We start from the raw sequence: 26,883 nt of genomic DNA, 5'->3' as shown, positions 1-26,883 counted from the left end.
ACCAGAGGTCAGGCTGGGTGACTTTCTTTGTGCTGTATGGTGCCCAGCACCCAGAGGGCAGATGAAGCAGTTTTCCTTACTTTGGAGGATTCCAAGAAGAGCTCTTAGGACTAATTAACCTTCCTAGATAATACTGAAGATATAGGTGGTTATGAGGCTAATCTTAAAAAACAAAACAACAACAAAAATATCTCCTGGCTGCTCTTTCAAGGCACTGATCTCATATGTTGTTCCTCCCCTCCCCTCTCCCTCAAGAATCTATAATGGCTCCCTATTGCCTACTTTGTACTCCATGGTTTGACGTTCAAGTTTCCATCCTCCTTTTCTACTGTTCTCCAACACATTGCCCTCCCCTTCTCTGTTCTCTAGTTTCTTCTCTGTTCTCTATACATACTAGGTTCTTTCTCACCATTGTGCCTTCGCCTATGCTGTTCTCTCTTCTGTTTGATGATTCAGTAACAGCAAGAATAGTAATAATACACATTTATGTAACACTTTACAAAGTGCTTCCTTTACTGCCGTATAGAAGAATAAGTTTCCCAAACCCAAGGGCCCATAACTGCCTAGGGGCAGACCCGAGGGTCAAACCCAGGCTTCCTCTGGCTACTTGAGGAATAGTTTCTTAATCACTGGAGGTGTGGGAAGTAGAATGGTAAGATGACCACTTGGTCAACTGCAATTGTCAAGTGGAGGCTTGATGACCATTTGTCGGGGATGTTGTAGAAGGTATTTCTGCTCGGGCACGGGCTGATGTCGACGATCTCTGGCATCCCTTTCAATTGTGAGAGCCTAAGAACTAGATTGTGCAGTGCACTACGCCGTGTAGTATGGGAAAAAGAGAACTGGTCTGGCTGGCTGGAGACCTGGATTCTGATTCTGGATGGTCAAGATCAAGCCGTGTCTCTTCTCTGGGCTTTGGTTTCCCTATTTGTACCATGAAGAGGGTAGACCAATGGTTCCAAAGGTCCTTCTTCTAGAGGCAGCATGGTCAGTGGATAGCAAGCTGGACCTGAGTCAGGGGGACCTGGGTTCAAATCCTCTTCCTCCTCCCTTCCTTCTCTTTTTCTTCCTCCTCTTTTCCCTACTCTCTTTCTTCTTCCTCCTCTTTTTCCCTCTTTTCCTTTTTTCTTCTTTCTCCTCCTCTTTTCCTCCTTGTCCTCTTCCTCCTCCTCCTCCTCTTTTTCCTTCTCTTTTTTTCTTCTTCTTTCTCTTTTTCCCCTCTTTCCCTTTTTTTTTCTTCTCCCTCCTTCTCTTCTCTCACCACCACATTTAAGCATGGGTAATTCACTTAGCCCTCTCAGCCCCAGATAACTCTCAAAGACTTGTCTACTACATCATTTACAACTTTCTATAGAGGAAGGGTTAATAGAGTTTCCAAAGTCACTTGCCCAGCTGTGCCTGTAATTCTAATGCCTACCGATTCTTGAGGGCCTCTCTTCCTGCCTGGAATTTTCCTTGACCACTCTGAACCTCATTCATCTATTTCCATGAACTTGAACAACCCTTAAATCTGAGGCCCTCACTGTTTTTTATTTCCTATGTACTTAGCACAATGCCTGGAACACTGTAAGTGCGTAATAAATGCTTTATCTCTTGCTATTATCACTTATAATCTTCCAGTTCATAGGATCATGGATTTAGAGCAAGAAGGGACCTCAGGCCATCTAGTCCAACCTCCTAATTTTACAAATGAGGAAACTGAGGCTCAGAAAAATTAAGTGAATTTTCTAGGGTTTCACAGCCAGTAGGTGTCAGAAGCAGGATTCGAACCCAGGCTTTCCTGGTCCCTCTAAATCCAGCATTTTCCAGGGCCATCTCCAATCATCCTGATCTATATCTGGCTACTGGACCCAGATGGTTCTGGAGCAGAGCGTGAGGCTGGTGACTTTGCACAGCTCTCCCTCACTTCAATCCAATTCACTTGGGGGTCACGGCATCACCTCCCTGATGTCATGGTCCTCTTCAATAATGAAGGGTAAACGATAACAACAAATCCAGCATTCTATCCTTTATACCACGGTGAATATTCTTTCCCCAGCAGCACCCCAGGCATCTTCTCCTTTAGGTAGACCTGAGCACACAAGAATGTTTGTTTGCTGAATGGCTAGGAGGGGAAATCTCCGTGTCAGGAACCTTGGGGATGACAGAGACAGTGCAGTAGAATGGAAAGAGTGCTGGCTTTGGAACTAAAGGGCCGAGGTTGAATTCTTCAGGAGCTCTGTGACCTTGTGCGGATCGCTTTCTGATTCTGAGACTCATCCCAGGAGACCTGGAAAGGCTGATTTCTAAGTCGCTTCCAGTTCTAACCTCCCAGGTTCTAGGATGAGATGCAGCAGTTCAAGGTTTCCCAAAGACAGTTTCTTTGTTATGTAACCTGCTGGCTGGAACTGCTGTCATTTTCCTCTGCTTCTAGAAGCTAGTGGGATGTCGCTGACGGGCCTGCCTCGAGGGAGCCTAATCCCGCTCCAGGAACTTGGGGTTTTTAAAAAATATTTTGAAAACTGCATTGAAATAGAATTAGGTTCCTTTGTAACCCCATGTACTTTATTTGCTGCATTTGAGAAAGGGTCTATAGGCTTTATCACATATTGGTAGAGAGAGTCTGCAACCTTGTCTCTGAAGTGATTGCCCATTTATACTGTATAGAGCTTATACATCATTGTTTGTATGTTGTTTCCCTCATTAGATTGTGAGCTCCCTGAGAGCAGAGATCCTGTTTTCTTTCTCTCTTTGTATCTGCAGCACAAGGCTTATGGTGGGCACTTGTTAACTGACATGACAGATAAAAAGGTTAAGAACCCCTGGCCTAAATTAATATTTTAGATAATATTTGCAATGCACTTAGCACAGTGCCTGGCACACAATAGGTGCTTAATAAATACTTAATTCTTTCCTTCCCTCTTTCCTTCCTTCCTTCCTTTTCCTCTTTCCATCCTTCCTTTTTCTATCCTTCCCTTTGTCCTTCTTTCCTTCCTTCCTTTCCTTCCTTCCTTCCTTCCTTCCTTCCTTCCTTCCTTCCTTCCTTCCTTCCTAAAAGTAACCCAGAATCTCAAATAGCAGGCAAAGACAATCCCAAGGTTGGACAGTGGCCCCTTTGACACTATGTTGGCCTGTACTGGGAGAATTAGGGGAAGAGAAATGCCCCCTGCCCTTGGGGAGCTGAGTGAAGAGGAAAGACATGGCCTCCCCAGGAAAGTCAGATGGAATCAATCAGTGAAGGCTTCCTGAGGAATGACATGTGAACATGGTTCAGAACACATCTTTCCTCAATGAGGGATGGGACTGATGTGAGGTGGGGGAGGGGATGCGCCCTTTGTCCTCCCCCTTGGCTTTGTGACACTCAATCTGCTCTCTCTCTTTTCTTCCTCCCTCTAACCTGTCTCTTCTTCTCTGATCTCTGCAGGGCAGGAGAGCTACAGTTTCCCAGAGCCTGAGCCCCACACGGTGCTGTATCACGAGCTGGGCAGTGACTCTGTCGTGGTGGGAGGACGAGGGAAGCTCTACCATTTTGATTTCATCCAGGGGAAAAATGCCTCGTTAGAGACGGTAAAGGCTCTGCTCCCTCTCCCTTGTCCAGGGCAAGTTAGAATGTGCCTTTCTCATCTTTGGCCCCCGATCTCTACTGCCCGCTCGCAGACAACCCCGCCATCTTCTCCTCCAGCTTCTGCCACCCTGAGTGGCCCACTTCCTTCTCTCTCTCTAGTTCGCCTCTCCTCCTTATCCCCTTCCCTCTTTTCCCTCTGCTCCCTCTCTCTTTTCTCTTCCTTTTCTCCTTTCCCACTTCTTTCCTTTTGCTTTCTTCTCCTTTCTTCTGTTAGTTCCCTTCCCTTCCTCTTTCTCTTTGTCTCTCACTTTTCTGGGCTTTTTTCCCCCAGCTCACTATCTTCTCATCTCTTTTTTCTTTTTATCCCTCTCTCCCTCCTGTCTTCCTGTTCTTTCTGCCCACCTTCTCCTTCCTCTCTTCTTCTCTTCCCCCCTCCTTTCCTTTCCTTTCCCTTCTCTCTTCCTTCCCTTCTTTCCCCTCCCCTTCTTTCTCTTCCTTTGCCTCCTATCCCTTTCTTTTCTCCCTGTCCCTTCTTTCCCTTCCCCCTCTCTCTACAGCCTTTCCTCTCATTCCCTCTTTCCCCTTTCTCCTCTTCCTCTCTTCTCCTCTCTTTGTCCTTTCCCTTACCTTCTTTCTCCTCTCCTATCTCCCTACAACCTCTCCTCTCTTCCCACCCTTCCCCTTTCTTCTTCCTCCTCCGGGAAGGGGAAGATCCAGATGAATGTTTCTCATCTGTGCCTCTGCCAAAACCCTCTAGGGTTTCCACAGTTGGTGGGGGAGGGGAGGATGAAACATCTCACTTCTGAGCCCTGAGCCCCTCTGTTCCCTTGGGAGTTGGGAATCGGGTGGGGGTGGAGGTGAGGGTGGGGATGGCTTGGCTTCCCCTCCCTGCTCCATCTGTCATAAATGGTTCTCTGAGAGTACAGCCCTGAACAATAGGCCAAACGGAGGAGCCTGGGGGTGGAAACTGCCTGATATAATTGCACTTAACAAACATTAGCTAATGAGTCCCACCTCTTCTGGTGGAAAGAGAGCCCTAACCTTGGCGGCCTGGGACCTGAGTTCCAGTCTCAGCTAGTGAGCGACTCATGGTGACCACCACTAGGGGGAAATCACTGAGTGCCTCTGGACCTCAGTTTGCATCCCTGGAGAATGAGATTGGGCCTCCTTCCTTGGGAGAAAGAGGGAGATCCCCAGTGTGAACGAGTGCTTTGAACCAAGGAGCTAAAAATGTTCATGTTAATAGGTCTTCCTGTTTACCAAGGGCCCTTCTTTTCTTCGGTGACCCCAGGGAGGAGAAGGCTCTCATGTTTCCCCAAGAAACACAGAAAGGAAATTGGGGCTCTGCCCTCTGGGAGCTCTGGGGTCTGGGACAGGGGGAGTCTTGGAGTCTACTCTCGGAGCTTTGACACTAATGGGTAGATTGGCACTGAGAGGCAAGGGTCTTGCTTAGAATCGGAGACATTGAAAAGATGTGAAACCCTGTAGTTTGTGGCTACTTCCCATTCCCCAGAGATCTCTTTCCACCCCCACTCAGGTAACTTGTTCAGAAAAGCCAGAGAGCCCCTCGGGGTTGGGGTCGAGGGGATGAGAGAGCTGTGTCTGGGATTCAGACCTAAAACTACTTGGCTGTCTGTGCTCTGACCATCAGGTAGACACTGCCCCTTCTTGATCACTTTAGTATGGGCCAATGCTACCTTTGTTCTCTTTCTCTGACACAGGTGGTCTTCGATCCCAATAAATTATTCTGCCAGAATCAGTTGGTGAGTAAGACTGGGTCTTATAGGCTATGTGGGTAGAGAGGGGTGTCCCTAGGAGACAAGCCTCAGCAGCTACCTTCCTACTTTTCTCAGCCTACCTGGTTGCTGTTGGGGTAGGGAGTAGCCTATCCTGTTGCTACTGGAGCAGGGGAGCCCTGTTCTTTGCCCCCACTCTGGGTATAGGTGTCCTTGGCAAGGAAGGGAGCAAATTGCTGGAGAAATGTGTATCAGTTGTCAATGTGGAGAACTGTGGGAAAAGAATCCGAGGGCCTTCTTCTATGAGATATCCTAGATCTTTTTCTAGTGGTATAAGAGGCCCTGACTCTTGCTCCATGGCCTGGTCCCTTGAGGACGGACTAGATAGATGCCTTAGGGTAGGATATGAGGTACCTTTCGTTTTTTTGCTTTCCATGCCTGGCATAGACAAGGAAGAGCAGACTGCCTTCCTCTTTCTCTTTCTGTCAGCCCTTTGGAGGCTTAACCTTATAGAATCCTATAAGTGGAAAGGGCCAGGGAGCATGAATCTTCATTACAATCTCTCTGATCAGTAGCCACCTAACCTCTGTTTAGGCACTTCCTGTGATGGGAGAATTGCTGTCCCTAGATCCTGCCTTTTGGACCAGCTCTAGTTAGGGAAATGATCCCATTTTGTTCATCATAGAACAACCCTCCATGCAGTGCAGGAACCCCCTCTATGGCAAACCTGTGATCATCCTGCCTTTGTTCCAATACTGCTCAGTTACCCAGGAACTAACTCCCTCTCCCACACAATAGTCCTTTCCATTGTTAGATAGTTCTGACTGTTAGGAAATTCTTATGTTGAACAGAAATGCACTTCCAGCAAATTAGGTCTTCTCTCTGGACTCACCGTTTGGTGGCCCCATTGTCTGGGTCCCTTTCCCTTGATCGATGCTTCTTCCTTTGGGATGCTTGCTGTTTTGTGTCAACCTTAAAGCCTCCAAGCTTGTTTTATCTTTGCTAGGACTGTGAGAACTACATCACCCTTTTGGAGAAGCAGAAAGAAGGCTTGCTCATTTGTGGGACCAATGCTCGGCACCCTAGCTGCTGGAATTTGGTGAGGCCACCCTCCCACCTTCAGGCTGGGGGGGGTGGGCTCTGAGGAAAATTTGGCCCATCCTAGCCAAAGAGGGTGCAGGAGAGTGGGGGTCAAGGTCAGGGAAGTGGGGCTTGGCCGTGCTCTGACATCCTTCTGAGGACTGAGCAGTCAGCATCATGTTGGGAAACAGAGGGAAGAAAAAGAGTTGCTGTTATGAGAGACTCCAGTCTGAAGGGGAAGGGTGGAGAGGACAATTATACGAAACAAATATGAGCACACACTCACGCACACACACACATACCCTAGAGACATGAGAAAGGACAATTTAATCTAGGCCAAGTGTATTAATAATGAGGGAATGTGGAGTGGGTGGGAGTTGGGGGTTTGATGAGTTTTGAGGGAGCCTAGATTGGCAGAGAGGAGAGTGGGGAAGGGTCTTCAGGTGGGAGGCTCAGGGAAAGGGAAGGAGGGGTGGGGGCTGAGCAAGAACCCTCATCCTTCATAGACCTGAAGAACAAAGTGGACTTTGGGAGGTCCAGGCTGACCCTGCCTGTTCTTTCTCTCCCAGAATAACAAGACCCTCACTCTGCTTGGGGAAAGACGGGGCTATGCTCCGTTTAGCCCAGATGAGAACTCCCTGGTCCTGTTCAGTGGTACGTGGCCGTTCTGGGAAGGAGGAGGGATTTCCAAGCTTGTAGGCAAGCTTGCTGACAGCACATACACAATAAGTAAAACTTGTCTCTAACACATGTGTGTAACCCTGTGGCATTCGTTGTATCATACATTGGAACAGGAAGGGACCTTGGCAATTCTCTGGTGCAACTCCCTCATTTGACAAAGGAAGGAAATTCTCATAGAGAGGCATTATGTTCTGGTGCGTAGATCCAAGCTGGCCTTGGAGTCAGGAAGACCTGGGTTTAAATCCTGTTTCAGACACTTCCCAGTGCTGTCACCCTGGTCAAGTCATCTCAGCTTCCTCATTTATGAAATGAAGGGATTAGACTGGATGGACCTCTAAGTCCCCACCAGCTCGAAATCTCAGATACCATGACCCTGCAGCCCAGAAAAGGGAAATGATGGGCTTACGGCAAATGAATTAAAGTCTCCAATGAAATAGCCAAATAAACCAGAGGAAAACAGCTGGTGTTTTCTGTTGTGGGCCCAGTTCAGTTTCCAAGAGCCTTCCTCAAATTGTGCAATCAGAACAGTGCTTATGGGACATGATTTGAATTCAGGTGGAGCTTGGATTTGAACCCAGGTCCTCTGATTGAGATGCTTATTGAATTGAATTCAAGTCCTGTTGTGGGTAAGGGAACTGTGCTAGTTATTTCTAGCGGTCTTTCTATTATACTATGTTGCCTTTCTCTGGGAAGGAGGGAAACAGACATTTATGAAGTGCCTACTATGTGCGAGGCACTGTGCCAAGCGCTTTATAAATACCCTTATGACAATCCCAGGAAATAGATGTTATTTTTAGCCATGTTTTACAGTTAAAAATCTGAGGCAGAGGTTAAATGACTTGCTTAGGGTCACATAGCGAGTAACTGTCTGAATCCGAATTTGAACTCAGGGCTTCTTGACTCCAGTCCTGGTGATGTATGCACTATGGAGCCACCTAGCTGCCCCAAACATTCTACGGCTTGGAATTGCTTATGGGATATCCAGGGCAGTCTCCTGAGTAATTAGACCATTCACATCCATAAGTTGAAAAGCTAAGGCAATTAATTTTTATTGATCTATTTTGTTTTTATATCCTTCCATGGAGTCATCTCTTATAACAGAGAATAAAAAAGAGGGGGGAAAATCTCAGCAAAGTCAACCAGAAAAATATTCAGAAACATCTGATACCATATGTATGATATCATACCCATAGCCCCCAATTCTGCAAAGAAACAGGGGTAATTGGGAAAGCTCAGTCTTTTGGGTGGGGTGACTGTAGCCAGTGAAAGATATTGGAAGCCTCAGTAACCTCTCAGAGCGTGTGGGCTCCTATAGGGATAGTGGTGGCTGACTAGGGGCCTTCTCTCTGTCCCATCTGCAGATGACCAGGTCTACTCCACTATCAGAAAGCAGGAATATAATGGCAAGATCCCAAGGTTCCGGCGCATCGGAGGAGAGCGGGAATTGTACACCAGTGACATGGTCATGCAGAGTGAGTCAATCAGTTGACCTTGCTGTGGAATTATTATTCACCATCCCATCCCCCCTGCACCCCCCCCCCCCGCCTGCTCTGTGGGGATGGCCAGGTTGGAGTTGATGGGGAAGTTAGGAGGAGAGGACAGGAGGAGATGAAATGGATTCTTCCCTCTCCCCTTACTTGCAGGGAGTTCACAGATAATTCACACATGTGGAACAGTTGGAGGACAGCCCCGATTGTTCAGTGATTGAGTGTTAGACTGTGTGATTCAGACAGTAAGGGCTATAGGAAGTCAGGGGAGGGAGAGATTATCGAGAGCTGGAGGAGACTCAGAAGGCTTCCTGAGGGAAATGGGATGTGAGCTGGAGCGACAGTGGGGTTAGTATTTGGAGAGGCCCAGAGAAGGGTAAGTAGGTAGGAATGAGCCCCAGGTTAAGGGATGGTGGGCAGACCTGAGATTCAAGTGAAGGAGGCATGTTAGGGAGCGGAGTGAGAGCTATGCACAGGGTTGGGAGTGGTAGGAGCTTGGGGGAAGACTTTGGACTTAATCAAGGTAAAGTGGTGGGGCAGGGGAGAGAGGGGGCAAGGCTAGGTGAGGGAGGGGACAGCCAGATAGTTAAATTGGACTTTCCATGCACCTGTTGGGAAATGAAAGCTGGCCCTGTGGCTGGTGCATTTCTGGAAGAACAAAACAGAAGGCAAGGCACTCAGCATGTGTATGTGCCGTCAGCAAGCTGGGGCTAAGTGGTTCTCCTGGGAGCCCCACAGAGGAGGCAGCCCCAGTGGGGCCAGGAGTTCCTCTCTGCCCTTGGCCAGCCTGCCCTCCTGCCCTGGGGAGGGCTGATCTCATCAGGAGGCCTTCTAGCCTCCCTCCCACCAACTCATTATTGACAACCAAAACATCTGGGGAGCTTCTGGCTGTTCCCAGGGACATTAGGTCATTGTTTCTCTGCGGATGGTGTGCTCATCAGAGGTTCAAAAACAAATGCTCTTCTCCTGGGGCCTGGCCTCCGCCCCATCCCCAGTCCAGCCCTCTCAGCGTCGCACCATCACGTCTGCCGCCTCAAGTTCTTAGCAGAAGGAATCCAAGGCGCCACATATTAACACAAGCGGCTGCCTCTTCTCTAGCTCAGCAGAAGACCGATGCCTTCTTCAGCCCTCTCCCTTGATTTCCTCCTCATTCCCTTGATTCTTTCTCTCTTCCTCCATCCCCTGCCCCAGGAAAGGAATGGCCTTGAACTTCCTGCTCTTGGACGTGACTCTGAGAGCACCAGCTAGGGCACTGGCCATACGCATACGTGTAACAGGTATCTGCCTATGTAGGGTGGCATGAAGGGCACCAGGAAACCACCCCTTACCCCTTAGGAACATGCTACCCACCACCTGCGTGATGTCTAGAGTCCCCCAGTTCATCCCTTTGGGCTCAGCAGTATCGTCTCTGTCATACCAACCCAGGCGGATCTCAATTCAGTCCCTTCTTCAGGGAGGAAGAGGCTTCTCTCTCGGATAGGAGGGATTGGGACAGCAGGAGCGTTGGTGAGGAAGTCTCGGGCAAGGGCGCCAGAGCCTTGGCTCTGTGGCTGACTGCGGGTGGGGTTCTTTGTCCGTTCCAGACCCACAGTTCATTAAGGCCGCCATCATCAACCAAGACGAGGCCTATGATGACAAAATCTACTACTTTTTCCGGGAGAACAATCCTGACAAGAACCCCGAGGCCCCCATGAATGTCTCCAGGGTGGCCCAACTGTGTAAGGTGCAGCCACAGGGCTTGCTGGAGTGAGGGGGGGCTTCAGGGAGGGCCAGGCCACTCTCTGAGGGAGGTAGCCATTTCTGCTGGTGCTCTATGAGAGGCTTTATAGCCACTGGAGAGTGGACCTCATACTGAGTCATTGATCCAGTCCCACCTTCAGTGATACACCCCTGCCCTGTACTAAAAGGTAGGGTGGTCCAATGGAAAGGACTTTGGATAAGGTCCTTACTGTGTTCTAGCCTCAGCACCATCCCTAATTCACTGAGCAACCTCAGGGAACTTGTTTCCCTTCTCTTTGAGTCTCAGTTTCCCCATCTGTAAAAAAGTACCTTCCCAACTTCATGGGCTAGAGTGACCATTAAATGAGGAGATGTCAATGAAAGCACTTTGGAAAATCTGTCACTTAAGGGTGAGGCATTATTGTTATCATTATTATTATTTTTGTTGTTGTTATGGAGGCAGTATAGTCTAGGGGATAGGGAGCTGACCACAGAGTCAGGGAAAAGTGAGTTCAAGTCCTGACTCTAACTTACATTGGATGCGTGACCCAGGGTAAGTCATCACCTCTCTGTGGCCTAGGTAACGCTAAAACTCCTGAGTTTCAGAGCAAGTGCTGACCTATGTTGGCAGAGGGAGTTTCCTTATAAAGACTTCCCCATACCAATGAAATTTTAGGTCAGCCTCAATAAAAAAAAATTAAACAAAATATTGGTAGTCATTTTTATTAATAATTTTTCAGCAGAGAGATAGGGTGGGAGGAGAAGCCCCCAATTTTGTCTCTGCTCCACCCCCTATGTTGGCACCTTATCTACTCCCCTCCCATCTCTGCCCTAGACCCATTTACTTGGCAACATACTTGGAATTTGCTCATTCTGCTGGGCAGGGGTTATTTTATCACCTGGTGATAACATGGCAGGGTCCATATCTTCAGGCAATGCTCAAACCTTGATGTGACATGTCCAGTAGGGGAAACTTCCAGATAAGCCCTCCATCTTCCTCAGCCTGGGATTCCAGTAGAGTCCTCTGAGGAGTGGTTTGGGGTTGGCCATTATTACCCTTCCAAGAAGGCAGGGACAGGCCCCCAAACCCCATGATCTTAGGATTTTAGAGCTAGAATAGATCTTAGAGGTCACCTAATCCAGCCTCCCATTTTACAGAGAGGAATACTGAGGGCCACAGAAGAGAGTTGGTAGAGTTTGGATTCGAACCCAGGTCTTTCGATTCCAGACCCAGTGTGCTTTCCATTACACTTTGTTGTCCTTCCGAATTCTCTTTAGTGATCACTCCAGGAATTTCTCCAAACCCTTTGGCATGTCTTGCCTGGACACCTTGTCAGAGGCTCCAAATTCCCACAACGACTTTGCTTTCTGGGGGAAGCTGGGTAGCTTGGGACTGATTCTCAAACTTCCTTCCTTTGGTGCCAATGGGGTCATTCCATCTGTCTCTGGAACCTGGATAAAGAGTCAGAGTTCCTCTTCTCTACCCTTCTCAGACTTTCATTGGGTTATAAATCTAGAACTGAGAAGGGTCTGGTAGACTGCCTAGTGCCTAACTCACTGATTTTACAGATGAGGAAACTAAGGCCCATTTAGATTAAGTGACTTGCTCAAGGCCTTAGAGGTAGCAGATGCTGGGGATGGGATTTGAACACAACTCCTCTGACTCCCTAGTCCATTTTCTTTCCACTGCTGGGCCCCGGTGACGGTCCTTCGGCCTCTTGGTCAGATGGGCTGCTGATCTCTTGGTTGGATCCCACCTTGTGATAACCCCACATCTTTTCCCTTTTCTCCTGAGCAGGGGGACCGGGGTGGCGTGAGCTCCATGTCTGCCTCCAAGTGGAACACTTTCCTGAAGGCCATGCTGGTGTGCAGCGACCCAGCCACCAACAAAAACTTCAACTGGCTGCAGGATGTCTTCCTGGTCCCTGATGCCACGGGAGACTGGCGCTCCACGAAGGTCTATGGCGTCTTCTCCAACCCCTGGTGAGCTGGGGAGGACCGTGCTGAGGGTCTGCTTAGTGTGTCTGTGGCTGTGAGCTAAGCACCAGTTGGGGGTAGAGCAGTGGGCTTGTTGATGAGTTGGGGGGGTGGGGCAGAATCTGTTAAATTGGGGGGGGCTTAGGGAAAGGGATGAGGGCTCAGACAGAGTAGGAGTCTCACGGAGGGAGTGGGGATCTAAAGGAGGGTTGGGGAGGAGCTCGAAGAGGGAGATTTCAAGAAGGAAGGGGATGAATACTTGGGGGGGATGTTTTCAGTAAGGGGGATATGGGGCTCAGTCATAGGAATAGGGGCCCAGATGGAGAGGATAGGGCCTTTTGGAGAATGGCACATCAGGTAGGGAGACAGAGTCCTCACTGAGTGGGTGGGGGCCTTACCTCTCCCCTGCCCCACCCCCAGCCTCTGTTTCTTCATCTGTAAAATAAGGAAGTTAGGCTAGATTTCACCTCTAGAATTTGGTTCTATGATTCTATGGGGGCTCTGTGAGAGACATAGTTCCCAGTTCTGGATTGCCGGCTGTGTGCTTCCAAGGAGGTGAGGTGAGGTCATACCACCCCTTCCCGCCGCATTGGCCTCTCGAGGGGTGTTATCACACCAGACTCAATTACTATGCTCAGCTTTTTAGTTTTTGCCTCTTAATCATGCTAATCGATTGAAAACAAGAAAAAGTGTGTATGGGGGAAGGATATAAGGAGACATGGAATCTTTGGTGACAGCTGCTTCACTACTCGTGATTAGGTCAGAGTTGGAATTGTGGGGAGAAGGGGAAAATCCAACCCTGTGACCAAGAGTTTCCACGGGTGCTCAGCTCTGAGGCCCAGGAAGTAGGGTGGGGGGGGGCAGACACCACACTCCACTGGGCGGAAGGCACAGAATGAAGACAGAGATGGTACTCCATGCTTACTGGGGACAGGGTCTATATACTCATCTGCCAGGGATTCTATGTTGAGGCTAGATTGAAGGATGGCCAAGGTCCTTTCCTATGAGAAGACAAGAGAGGCCTTAGATTATAGTGGTAGGAGGGTAGGTTACCCTCTGGCTCAGTGAGGCCCTGTGGGCTGATATTGTTGCTGGTGATAAGTGTGTTGCTGAATCCTCCCCAAAGCTGGGCTAGCTGTCCAGATGTGACCAGAGGCAGGGGGCTGGCCTAGGCACTGAGACAGGGCTCTGTGCCTCCCACAGGAACTACTCAGCCATCTGTGTGTACTCCATTGGTGACATAGACCGAATCTTCCGTACATCCCCACTCAAAGGCTACAGTGGGACGCTCCCCAACCCACGACCAGGCAAGGTGAGCATCAGTTCTATGGTCCTTCCTCTCCCCCTCCACCCCATCCTCAGACATAGGGATAGAGTGCTGGGTTTGGGATTGAGGGAGGCCTGAATTCTAATCCTGCCTGAACTGGCTATCATTTAACTCTAGAATCATTTAACCTCTGTGGGAGGTTAAAATGGGACTGGTTAAGATCTATCTCTACCTCCCCACCCTATAGGGTTGTAGCCTGGCTCAAAATGAGCTGACACTAATGCTGATAAAATGTGTTACCAATGCTAAGGTATTATTTGTTGTGATTGCTGTTATCTTATCTTCCCCTCCCCACTAATCTGTGTCCTTTCTCCTTGATCTAGTGCCTTCCTGACCAGCAGCTGACACCCACAGAAACATTCCAGGTAGCTGACAGTCACCCTGAGGTGGCTCAGAGGGTAGAGCCTTTTGGGGCCAAGAAGACACCCCTCTTCCATTCTAAATATCACTACAAGAAAGTCCTGGTGCACCAAATGCAGGCCAGGAATGGGTCCACCTTTGACGTTCTCTACCTGGCCACAGGTGAGCATGGTCTTTGGGCAGTTTCTCTGAAGAACTGTCTTTGGCCTTATTCACTCTCTATTTTTTTTTTAAGTCAGTGATTTGGATGAAGGTATGAATGGAATCAGTGATTTGGGTGAAAGTGTGTGAATGACATTCTTCTCAAATTCAGGTACCACAAAATTGGCAGTAACAGTTAACATCTGTATAAATCAGGATCCCCAAATATCTCATTATCTCAGAACACTGAGCTAAAACTAATAGCCCCAAATTGGATAGCGATCAATGTAAAAGCCCTTCCCTTGTGTTCAAAAAATCCAGTGTGCAGCTACAGGGTGAGGGAGATGTGGTTAGATCAGAGCTTCTATGAAAATGACTCAGGGGGTCTTAGTGGACTGCAAGTCCAGTAAGTTCTCAATGGATGTGGCAGCCAAAAAAACTATTACCTAAGTAGAAACCAGGTCTAGTGCAAAGGAGATCGGAGTCCTTCTGTACTCTGCTTTGACCTGACCACATTTCAAGTATTGTATTTAATTCTGGATGTCATGTTTTGGGAAAGACATTGACAAAGTAGAACATGTCCAGAGGGCAGTCAGGCTGGTGAGGGGACTGGAAATTATGCCACGTGGGTGGGGGTCAGATGGAAGAACTGGGTCTGGGTGGCCTGGAAAAGACAAAACTTAGGAGGGACGTGATAGCTGTTGTGATGTATTTGGAAGGCTGTCACATGGAGGAGACTTGTTCCACCTTGCCCTAGAAAAGCAGAACTCAGAGTCGTGGTTAAATAACAGCTGTGCAGAGGCGGATTTAGGTTCAAGGTTAGGAAAAACTTACTGCAAATTTGAATGGAATTCATCCCAAAGTGGGAAGGGGCTAAATGGCCATTGACTGGGGAAGCTGTAGAGGGGATTTTTTTTGCAGGTAAAGGTTGAACTAGGGGCAGCTAGGTGGCGTAGTGGATAGAAGCTTGAAACAGGAAGATTTATCATCACGAGTTCAAATATGGCCTCAGACACTTTCTAGCTGTGTGACCCTGGGCAAGTCACTTAACCCTGTTTGCCTCAGTTTCCTTATCTGTAAAATGAGCTGGAGAAGGAAATGGTAAACCGCTCCAGTATCTTTGCCAAGAAAACCCCAAATGGAGTCACTGAGAGTCAGACATGACTGAAAAATGACTGAAAAACAAAGGTTGAACTAGATGACCTTTGAAGTTCCTTCCCACTCTGAGATTCTGTGATTCTAGAAGCAGGTCCAGGCTGTAGGATCAGACCAAGCTGATGATTTTCATTGGCTGTCCCCCATGCCTGCAATGCTCCCTCTTCATCACTGTCTCCTGGCTTCTCTCAAGTCCCAGATAAAAATCTCACCTTTTACAAGAAGCCTTTCCCAGTCTCTTCCAATTTAGCTTGTTTGTGTAGAGTTGTAAGTGTGGGGACCTTTCTTTTTATCCCCAGTGCTTAGCACAGTGCCTCGCACACAATAGGTGCTTAATAAATGTTTATTGACTAAGTCACTTCTTCACCACCCTCATCCTCCTGTTTGAGTGCTTGCTGTGTGCAGGGCTCTTTGCTAGAAGTTCTCTGTAGAGGAGGCAGGTGAGTGTGAGTGACTACAACTCCTTCCCTGGAGAGTTTTGAAAGTGTGAGAGAGCTTAAGCAGATAGACAGCATCACCACTAGTACAGGACATGGCGGAGAGGATTTCTGGGCAAATGTTAGGCTGGCTGACCTCTGAGGTGTGACCCAACTCTGGAGATTCTGTGAGTCTGAAGCTAGGACGATGGACTGAGTGGTCTCTGGACCTTCACGAGCTGCCCCCCTGGAAAACTGAGCCTCAGAGGTAAAGCCCAGCAGTGGTTGTGGTTGTGGCCCTAGCCAGAGACCCAGCTGCTGGGTGGTGAAGGCAGAGAGGGTCCTGCGAGGGGCACCAACCAGGAGCTTAGCACGGTGCCTGGTGTCTTCTGTCATGTTTCTATAGAAGAAGGGCCCAGGTCAACTTGTGCTAAACCAATTCCCCACTTCAGATGCCAGAGGGTTGGCATGGTGTTGGGGTAGAGTTTGGTCTGGGGGGAGAGCCAGCTGTCACTACCTCAGGCACCTGGGACTCCAGGGACTAGGGTAGGGTAGCGTATCTAGCCTGGGCAGCTGTAGGAGATCTTCTCTGCTGCTAGGCCTCTTTCCGGCCCTAGACCTTGAGCATGGGCCTGGAGGCCTGGGCCTTTTTGTCTCTTCCCCAGGGAGAAAGTAACAATAATCTGAATGCTTCCCATCTGTTTACCTCTTCTTCTGCCAGCCGAAATAGCCTCCTTGTATTTTCCCTGTGTAGGACATTCCATCTTCTGGCTGTGCCCTTGTCTTGGCTGTCTGTTCCCTACACATGGAACACTCTTCCTCTGGACTTCTACTTGGAGCCCCTGGTTTGCTTTAAGTCCTACCCATGGAAGAGATAGCTCCTGATTTCCCCAGTTGTTGTATTGCTTCCCTAATCAACCAACAATCACCAAGCATTTATTAATGCAGTTAATGAATTCAACGATAAATAATTAAACCAATAAATTTAATAAATGCATCAAACATTTTTTAAAATTAATTAATTTAATAATTACAGTGATCTAGACACTAGGGATATAAATACAAAGAATTAAGCAATCCCTATTCACAAGTTGGTTCTATTTGAATAGGGAAAACTAATACATATGAAAATAGATGCAGCATAAATATAAGGCTAGTATAAAATAATAAAAATATAATAATACAAAATAAAGCTAATAAAGACATACACACCAGTAGTTTGGCAGAGAGGGCACTAGAAGTAGGGGGGATCAGGAAGGGCTTCAGGCTCAAGATGGTACCTGAGATGTTTCTTTTTTAAAAAAATTAATTTATTTTGCTTTATCAACAATCACTTCCATAGGCTTTTGAGTTTAAAATTTTTCTCCCCCTTCCTCCCCACCACCCTCCCCAAGAGGACACACAATCTGATATAAGCTATACATATACATTCCTATTAAACATATTTTCACATTAGTGATGTTGTAAGGAAGAATCAGAACCAATAGGAGGAACGACCAGAAAGAGGAAACAAAACTCAACAGAAGAAAAAAAAATAGCAAATAGTATGCTTCGATCTGCATTCAAACTCCATAGTTCTTTCTTTGGATATGGATAATATTTTCCATCAAGAGGCCTTTGGAGATGTCTTAAATCCTTGTATTGCTGGGAAGGGTTAAGTGTATCAATATTAGTCATCACACAACATGGCTGTTATTGTGTATAGCATTCTCTTGGTTCTGCTCATTTCACTCAGCGTCAGACCATACAAGTCTTTCCAGGTTTTTCTGAAGTCAGCCTGTTCATCATTTCTTATAACACAATAGTATTCCATTACATTCATATACCACAACTTGTTCAGCCTAAGGATAGAGTGTGATCCAGGCAAGGCAGGGTGGCCAGTGCAAAGGAATGAGGATGGGTAATGGAGAATCATGAATGGGAGACAGAGAGAAGGACCCTTTGTCTGCGTGAGACTAGGGTAGGAAGAGTAATGTTCAGTGAGGCTGGAAAGGTGGGTTGGGGCCAGTTAAACAGAAGAATTTATATTTTATCTTAGAGGCAATAGTTGGATAAGTAGGGGAATATTTGCTTAACTGTTTCCCTGAGTAGAACATAAGCCCCTTGAGGGTAGGTTTGTTTCATTTTGTCTTGAGAGTCCAGCACAGTGCTTGGCATGTTAGAGGCATTTAATAAAAGTTTGCTGAATTGAACTGAGTTGAATTTAGGAGAAAGAAGCCCATAATTACAGTCTCCTTTCTCTCCCCCCTCCACCTCCTCAGTGCTTAGGGCAGAATTTCCCTTAGGTTGATTAAAGGACTTCGGTTAAATGTGGGCCTCTGCAGACAGTTTATTTTTGTAACGAAACTTATTTTTACAGTACGCGGGGATTGTTTCAGCTGGGACATTGTCTGATTTCCTCCTATTTACAAGCCTCAAAGTTCTCTTTTCATAGAGGTCAGGAAACCCAGGACCCACTCATGAAGGCTATTGTTTAGCCTCCTGGAAAATGGGCCTTTGAGGGGAATTGGATGCTTTCTTTGACAAGGCCAGTTCAACGTTATACAAGGAAGGACAGCCAGAATAGCCGGTGCCTTTCCTGATTCTGAGCCTGAAGCACAATTCAAAGAACCTCAAAGGAAACAAGAAACGGAGACCTTGTAGACGGGCCAGAGGGAGGGCTGTGATGTAGTAGAATGAGGACTGGAGTATGAGTCAGACTCCTGGGTTTCAATCCTGGCTCACTGATCAGCTGTGTGACCTTGGACAAAGCCTTGAAGCTTTGTGGGCCTTAGTTTCTCATCTGAAAAATCGGGGAGCTGAGCGAGAGTGTAAGATCACAGATTTATACATAGAAGAGACTTAAGTGAATCTAAGCCAAACATTCTCATTTTATAAATGATAAAACACATCCAAAGTGGTTCGTGCACTTGGCCAAGGTCATATAGCTAGTACAAGCATTGTAGCTGGGATTCAAACCCGGGTTCTCTGACTCACATCCAGCACACTTTACACTGTGAGACAGTTTCTAAAGACCTCTTCCAGACCACTCTAGGATTCCAGGTTTTAATGTTACAGAATTCTAAGATTCTATGAACAAAAGGGGACAGGGGCATATGAAAGCCTCATGGCAAGCAATACTAGGGAACCTGAAGATCTGTGAAGGGAGTGTCTCTAAGTGATGAGAATGATTAAGCGGGACAAAGCATGAACTGGCAGCCGCAAGAAGCAGGCCTAGATACCAGAAGGAGACTGTCAACCTCACTATTTGGCGTTTCAATTCAGTTCAGTTCAATTTATTTACAAGTATTTATGGCCCTACTATGGACCAGAGATTACTAGGTGCTAGGGTTATAAGGACATAAAAGAAAATATTCTGGCTCTCAGAGAGCTTTCATTATATTAGAAGGAAATGGCACAAGCACAGAGAAGTAAAAAGAAAATAGATATGAGGTAAATACAGTGTAATTTGCAGAGGACGGAGTGCAATGAGGCCGGAAGGGACCCTGCAGCAGCACCCGAGCTGATGAGCCTGGAAGGATTCTAGAAGTTCCCAGAGACAGAGATGGGAGGGGGAACATTCCAGGCCTGGGGGCAGCTTGTCAAAGACAGGAAGGTGGGGGATATAGCATAGGAGGGGAAGAGTAAAGAGGCTCCTTTGGAAGGGCTGTGAAACCCTGACATTCCATCAGAGAGAGGTTGCGGGTTTTCTGTAGCTGGTGATTGTACCAGGTGAGGGAGGCAAATCTTCACCCAGGGAGGCTTTGAGGGCAGCCAAACCCTTACTTTGTGGGTTACAAAGTAGGGGACAGAGCTGAGATTTCAACCCATAGCTTCAAATCCCTTCAGACATTGCCATTTTATGATTTTGATTCAATTCACCCCAAAACAATTCAATGCAGCAAACATTCACGTCCCTTTTAACTTGGGAATTCCATCTTTCAAAAAGTGAAAGGGAAGCACCACTTGGTCAAAGCTAAGTCTGGATCTGTCCCCTTCCCCCCAACTCCCCGCTCTGGGGAGCTTAGGACTTTGTTGCTTCCAGCTTCCAGGACTGGCTTCCTTAAGGCAATTTTTCCCACTGTGGTCACAACTGCTTGATCTCTGGTCTTCTCCCAAAGCTGTCAGACAAGCAGGTCCTACTTGCCCCAATTTTTTATCCTACCATCCAGATCCACGTCTGCCCTGAGCTAGCCATATCTTCTGGGTACAATCTTAATGAGAAAATCAGCTTCATTGGGCATGGAGTTCCTGTGGTGTATGTAATGAGCTTTCCCAGCTCTCTGTGTTCTCTGGGCTGTCCAGAGGCAGCTGACCTCCTCTGGATGACCTCTGGTTGGTCCTGAGCTCATGGCCTGCCAGCCCTCCCCAGCCTGCTTGTTTCTATGACATCCCCCTTCTCCACTCTGACTTCTCTTTTTGAGTTCCAAAGCTTGGTCACTGGGCCGGCACAGATCAATGGAGATCAAATGGAGAAGTCATCAGACTTTCAGAGAGGTTATTTCAGGCTGGGAGAGGGAAAGAGGCCCTGGGGAGAGAGGCAGGAACAAGAGGGCTGTTTTAGGTGAGCTGGACAGAGAAAGCAGGGCTCTGTTAGTGAAGTAGGACAGTTGGCCATGTCTTAGAGGTGGGTGAAGTGTGGGCTGGCCTGGAAGCGGGGGACAGCCAAGGTGACCCCTAGCAGTTTATTCTACTCCGACATACTGGGTCACAGATGATGTAGCGGACCTGGATTCTATTCTTGGTTCTGTACTAACACAACCTGACTCTAAACTTCCCTGCCCTCTGAATGGGCCTCTTAGGTGGAGGTCCTGTTGACCTTGTCCCGTCCTCCCTGCCTCCACCACCAGCAGTCCTGTGAGCCCGAGAGCCTGAGCTGGTAACTCCACAGACATAAAGGCTCTTTCCCCTTAGCCTTCCCTTCCCCATTCCTTTTGCTGCTCTTGAGATAGACTTTCTGCCCTGACACTCACATACACTGCTCCTGACCCGTACTGAGTCATGTAGGGTTAGCCTAGTATAGACCAAATGGTGTCTGGGCCCTGTGGAGGCTCCTCCAGAGTCCCCATGGCACTGCATGTCTTTCCCCTAATGCACTCTCTCTCCTCTTCTCTTCCTCCTCCTTTCCCTCTGTTTCTTCCCCTCTTCTTCCCTGATTTTTTTCCTCTTGGTTCCTGCCCTTTCCCCACCCACCCCACTTTCTCTCTACAGACAAAGGAACAATCCATAAGGTGGTGGAGTCAGACCACGGTGCCTTTAATATCATGGAAATCCAGCCCTTCCGTCAGCATCCAGCCATTATCCAGTCCATGACCCTGGACAATGTTACGGTGAGGCCTTGTGCTAGTGATGTCTTCTCCTGCTCTGGGTCCTGGCTTTGGCTAGGGAACTCCACGGTTCTGAGCCCCCTGACCTAACTCATTGACCTTTCCCCCCTCCCTAACCCCTGGGGCCGCTAGCCGAAGGAAGTGCCCTAAAGGAGTGGTGGCGGCTCATAGCCTGAGGCCTTCTTGCTCTTTCAGATGAAACTGTACGTGAACTCTCAGTGGGAGGTGAGCCAGGTGCCCCTGGACCTATGCAGCGAGTACCGAGGGGGCTGCCAAGGTTGCCTGATGGCCCGGGACCCTTACTGTGGCTGGGATGACACTAATGGCCAGTGTGTCTCCATCTACAAGTATAAAGGGTAGGTGTGACCCCCAGTCGTCCCCCAGGTGTCCAAGGAGCCTATTGATTGGCTCCACCAGATTGGGCACAAAGGATTTGCTAGTCTCTTGCTTGTAGACAGACAACTTCTTGACCTTTCCAGGGTTGCCCTGGGAGATGGGCATTCCAGGGATTATGAAAACTATTTCTTAAAATTAATTTTCATTGCTATCTTTTGTTTCTATATCACCTGCATTGCCCTCTGTATCCTTTCCCCTCCTCCCTTCCAGAGAGCCAACCCAAGTAACAAAGAATTTTTTAAATGATTTTTTTTAACTGATGAGGAAACAAGCCCATATAACAAATGATTTTTTAAGTGAATCCTTAGTTTTTTTCTTTTTAAAACTGATGAGGAACAGAGAAATGAAGTAGGATTGAAATGCCTTGAGGCAGGACTGCTTTGTTTTCTTTTTATGTCAGTCTCTAGGACAACGAAGCAGTTTAGTCTACTGGCTTCAGAGTTAGGAAGGTGTCCTGGGTTTGAGCCCTGCCTCCTGCACGTACTGGTTGTGGGACTCTGGGAACATCACTTTATTTCTTTGTGCTTCAGGCTACTCGGTTAGACTGTGTGTTGCAGAAAATGTGCCAATCTACATTGGAGGAAGGACTTTTTTATTGGAGTTTCTTGTAATGTTGGAACCATAAGTCCAGTTCCCTCCTCCCCCCCTTCCTGCCCCCCACCAAAAACCTGGGTTCAAGTCCTACCTATGAGCTATACTGGGCTGATCATTAAACGTCTTAATGCCTCTTACAATGCTCTGAGACTATCAAAAGCTGGTGCCGTTCTAGCTTCGCTGTTGGGGTTGGGGAATCAGGGATAGGACAGGGACCCAGAGGAGGGAGGACTGAGGCATTCTGGGAATGCTTGGGAAAGACAGCGGAGGGCCAGGGCCTGGCATGAGAGAGGGAGGCGTTGGGGTTGGGTGCTGGTGGTCTTGGAACAGGCAGGATAAAGAAAGGTAGACCATTGTGGGGGTGTTGGCTGAGCTCTGGGGTTGACTCATATTCTCTCCTTCACTACTTGTGTGACCTGTTGTATCCTCTGGTCTCTAGCCCCGTGTTACAGTCTCTGGGTCCAAACGAGCCACATAGGGAATGTCCATCATCTAAGTTGGGTAAGTTATACTCTTGAGTTTGGGGGAGAGCCAACGTCCTGTCCTTGGGAGTCCCTGGTCATAGGATGAATGAACGAATGAAAGGATGAATGAAAGAAAAAGTATTTAAGTGCTTACTGTGTGCCAGGCATTATATTAAATGCTGGGAACAGAGACACAAAAGTGAGACAGTTCTAACCCTTATGGGAACTTACATTCTACTGTAGGGAGACAGCATGTATAGTAGAATGCAGGTGACCAGAGAAAGTCATTTTGGTCTGGGAAGTCACAGGGAAGATGAATTGATCCACAGACCTTCTGGTTGACAAGCAGCAATGGTTGTATTGATTTGTCATTGAATTGACTGCACCACTGAATTTAGAACTGGAAGCGACTTGTATATGGCACCTGCCTTCCAGGGTTATTGTGAAGATTAAAGGAGATGGTTTTTGTTAATCGTTTTACACATCTTAAATCACCATGTAAATGCTGGTTGTTGTTGTTAGTATTAATTATTATTATGTCCTTTGCAGAGAAGAGCTCTGGTGAGGCACAGAGTGTCATCCTGGCCCGGAATTCCCGATACTACCTGACCTGCCCTGTGGAATCCCACCACGCCACGTACTCTTGGCACCATGGAGACAAGAAGGTGCATCGCTGTGAGCCTGGCTGGCAGAACTCTGACTGCATCTTGTTCATTGAGAAGCTCACTGATGAGCAGTACGGGTTGTACCGATGCAAGGCCGAGGAGGGCACCTACAGCCGCATCGCTGTTCAGTGGGAGCTGCGCAAGGAAGCCACTGCTGAGCACCTGCTGATGGGCGACAGCGCTGGGGGCCCGGGGGCCTCGCTCTGCCTCCAGCTGCTGTTCCCACTGGCTGTTTTCCTTCTATTTCAATAAGGACTCCTCTGCTCTCGACCCTCCTCCTTCTCAGGGTGTGGGACTTGGTGGCTTGCTCCTGCTCCCTCCTGCCACTTCTGAGGAGCCACTCTCTGCCCCTCTCCTCCCCCCAGGTGCCTCTCACAACAGCTACAGGCCCAAGCCTTGCCTTTACCCCTGGGGGCTAGGGCTGGGGGAGCAGAGAGCTTCTCCCCCACTTTCTTCAGGGGAATGAACTTTTCTGAGCCATAGGTCTGCTTGGGAGGCATGGGGTGTGGGGGGGTGGGGAAGGACTTGGGACGTAAGAAGAGAGGTCTGCTCTTGGCTGCACGTGGATGCTGGGCTTGTGAAGAGCCTTCCCAAGGTGGTGGGGGGAGGTGAGAAAACCACCAACGAAGGAACAAGACTGAAGGGAGTCGGGATTGTACCCCGTATCCCGGCACATTATCCCTTTACGAATGTTTAAAAGAAAAAAAACCCTTAAGCTTATTGCTCAAGGATAGACATCCTCTGGGGGTCACAGGGATGCAAAGTGGGGAAATATCCACCAGAACAGAATGGAGGGGATGTAGGGGAAAGGGCTGGACTGGGGACAGGGGCTGTGGGAGGACGAAGTATTCTCCTCCACGCTCCAAAGGGAAGAGTTTGCCAAAGGTGAATCTTATTTGGAAACTATTTTGACTCTATGCATTGGGTGTGTATGGGTGAGGGGTGGGAGGGGAATGGACGGAAGGAGAGGGCTGAGCTCTGAATCCCGAGCCTCTGCCTCAGTTGGAGCCCTGGCACCCAGACTTGGCCTACCTCCACGGTCCTTCTGTGCCCTAGCTGCCAGAGCTGGCCTCTGATCCATCTTGCCCCTGCCCAACTCCGTGGGCAGGCCCCTCTCCCCATTGGAGGTCTCTTTACCCGTGGGCCCGGGACAAGCTGGTGCATCCCCAGGGGAGGGTGTGCCGTCCAGATGTCCAGGCTGGGTCCCTCCCCCTTTTGGGGGGAAAGGGGAGGGCCCTCTGAAGCTTGCATGTTTATCTAGGGATGTTTCTTTTCCTGTAGGAAAGGACTTTATTTGTATTTGTTTAGCTTATTTTAAAGTTTGACAACTTCCAACTGCATCCAAATGAATCTTAAACAGTGAAGGGAAGGGTGGGGGTGGGGGTGGGGATTAGGTGTCCCAGCCTAGGGCACCTGGGGTTGGAGTCATAATCCAGAGATGGCTTAGTTTAGGGGTATAGGGAGGGAGGGAGAGGGTGGGGACCGAGAGGAGGAGGACTGTCTGCAGAGATCTCCTTGGAGACCTTGGGGAAGAGTTCCAGGGGCTTGAGTTGTAGCCGGCCCTTCCTAAGCCTGGAGTTAGGGTCAGGTTCAGGGCTAGGAAAGGCAGGACAAAGAACGGTGTTGATCTGATAGGGGAGACAGCCCCCAGCCCCAAGGAACTCCAGGCTTTAGGGGAAGGACTATTCAAACCAGCTCTGGAGTCTCCCTAGAATGATAGTCATGGGGTAGGTATTCCCCATGACTTGGAAATTGAGGGAATTATTGGGGGAAAAGGTTGGGGATGGGGTGGGTGGGACAAGAATGAAGGAATATATGTATATAATATATATGTATATATATATATTATATATAATATAATAGGTCCAAATTTCATGGTGTTCATTGGGAAGGGGTTTGGTCCTCATGGGTAATGAGGGCCTGGGCCTCTGTTGACCTTTGGAGTTGAGGGTTGGGGATGAGAAGGGGGGCATCCCATTCTAATCCCCTCTGGTGTCCCCTCCCCAAGGGCTGTGCTTCCATCCGGGTTCATGCCTTCAGCTCAGGTCATATTATAACTTAGGATAAACTGTGAACCCCAGAAGGAGCTTTCCCTGGGGCTGTGAAGGCAAGAGTACCACTCCCCAGGGCTTTGGAGCAGGGACTCTCAGGGCCCTTGTTCTTGTCATTTCAGTAGCAAGCCCAGGCAACCTTCTTCCTCTGTGCCCCATGGGCCCAGGCCCAGGAACCTGGAAACCTTGGGTCTGCTATATCTCCTCTTGATGCACTTTAATAATGTAACATATTACTAATAAACAAGCTATTTATTTACGTGTGTCTGGTCGTTGACTGGCAGAACACTGTCAACAGAGGCCTGGAGGGGTGGGGGGCTACTTCCAGGTCTGGGGTCTGCGGCCAGGACTAACTCCTAGAGACTTTTCTTGATCTCAGTTGACTTCCCTTGCCCAAAGGTGAGGAGATGTGAGTTTTAGCCCTTGCCATGTTACATTGGACAAGCCTCTTTACCTCCTGGGTCTCAATTTTCTCAGCTGTCAAATAAGGATATTATTTGCCCAGCCTATCTACTAGGGATGGTATAAGAATGAAATGAAGGAATGAGTGGACAGTTCTCCACTGAGGCAAAAATCTTGGTATTAGTATTAAAAAGAGTTAGGAGGCCTCTGGGAAATTTTGTGTATTTGAACCATACAATCAAAGGCAAAATAACATACAAATCAGATTGTGGCAGAAGGTGGGGATTGGAAAGAAGGCCACAGTTTTTCTCCCTCCTTTTCTTTGCATATACTACCCTCCCCACCTCACCCCTTCAACCCCCAACTCATGCCTTGGCTGACTGTCTAAACAAGGAAGCCAGCTATAGAAATGCGTTTTATGGATCTGCCAGCTAGGGACAGTCCTCTCTTCTCCCTTCACTTCATGTCAACATCCTCACTCGACAAGCAGTGGCAAGACTTCTAATGTCTGCATCAGGTCCATGTGGCATTTTAGAACTCAAGGTCAGAAAAAGAGTTGGGAATTGGTCCCATGCTTTTTTATGTCTTCCCCTCACCTCCCATCCATCCTTTCCCTTAAGGGAACAAAAGAGCAACGAAACGAAATTGGGCGGAAATGTAGCGGAAAGGGGGCTCATCCTTTGGTTACTTTCAGGCTCACTGTGGTTGTTTTGAGGTAGTCTCTACTGTTCAGCTCTGAGCCTGACCCCCCATCCAATTGTTTGCTGTGTACTAGACCGTGCAAAAGACACAGATCAATAACAAAAATGTGTAATTAGTAAATGTGAAACAATGCAAATGATGAAGAAGCTCATCAAATGGTAAAATGCCTAAATGGGGGGGGGAGGGAATCTATTATTGCTCCAAGGAAGTTAAAATCAATTTCTCTTTTAATCCCTCTGATTCTCCAGCAAAGATGGTGAGGAGGATATAGTTTTTCTTTAAAATTTGCATGGTAAATAATAGTGGGCATTGTCATCTGCCTTTTGTTTTCCAGGTGTTTCTCGTAGTGGACTAGAAAATAATTGAAGCCTCTTGTCTCAGCTCTGGAGTATCATGGGTCAATAACGAATCCATGTCTTGGGGCATCATGCCATACTGCTCCATATGGCTTCTCTACCATAGCTCCATGTCCTAATGCCCCTAGGTGTGCTTGGGCTGCTCATTCTATTGTACCCACCCCGTGTGGCTAATAGTCACTTCTCTCCTACCTTACGAATCATTCCTTACCAGAGACCTCTCCTGATGACATCACCACTCACAGCCTTTTTGGGGATCTAGTCCAGGCAGTCTCTCCCAATGAGTGATGTTCTCTTTGCTCCAAGCATTATGGGAAACTGAGA

General features: G+C 48.1%; 1 protein-coding gene across 1 annotated transcript in view; it reads left to right on the top strand.

Annotated features, from left to right (window-relative positions):
* Positions 1-25,358, top strand: part of SEMA7A (semaphorin 7A (JohnMiltonHagen blood group)) — a 65,768-nt gene extending 40,410 nt beyond the window's left edge. The window contains exons 2-14 of the mRNA XM_020994600.2: positions 3,404-3,546; positions 5,266-5,307; positions 6,287-6,379; positions 6,930-7,014; positions 8,403-8,513; positions 10,112-10,251; positions 12,046-12,230; positions 13,428-13,536; positions 13,875-14,073; positions 20,814-20,932; positions 21,125-21,285; positions 22,359-22,420; positions 22,933-25,358. Of these exons, the coding sequence (XP_020850259.1) occupies positions 3,404-3,546; positions 5,266-5,307; positions 6,287-6,379; positions 6,930-7,014; positions 8,403-8,513; positions 10,112-10,251; positions 12,046-12,230; positions 13,428-13,536; positions 13,875-14,073; positions 20,814-20,932; positions 21,125-21,285; positions 22,359-22,420; positions 22,933-23,300 (1,817 nt within the window). The 3' untranslated portion in view covers positions 23,301-25,358. The remainder of the gene's footprint in view (positions 1-3,403; positions 3,547-5,265; positions 5,308-6,286; positions 6,380-6,929; positions 7,015-8,402; positions 8,514-10,111; positions 10,252-12,045; positions 12,231-13,427; positions 13,537-13,874; positions 14,074-20,813; positions 20,933-21,124; positions 21,286-22,358; positions 22,421-22,932) is intronic.
* Positions 25,359-26,883: the final 1,525 nt, after the last annotated feature.

Source organism: Phascolarctos cinereus, unplaced genomic scaffold, assembly GCF_003287225.1.
Source record: "Phascolarctos cinereus isolate Bilbo 61053 unplaced genomic scaffold, phaCin_HiC Scaffold_3;HRSCAF=262, whole genome shotgun sequence".
In the NCBI taxonomy this organism is placed as follows: Eukaryota; Metazoa; Chordata; class Mammalia; order Diprotodontia; family Phascolarctidae; genus Phascolarctos; species Phascolarctos cinereus.
This window is presented reverse-complemented; position numbering and strand designations above follow the sequence as displayed.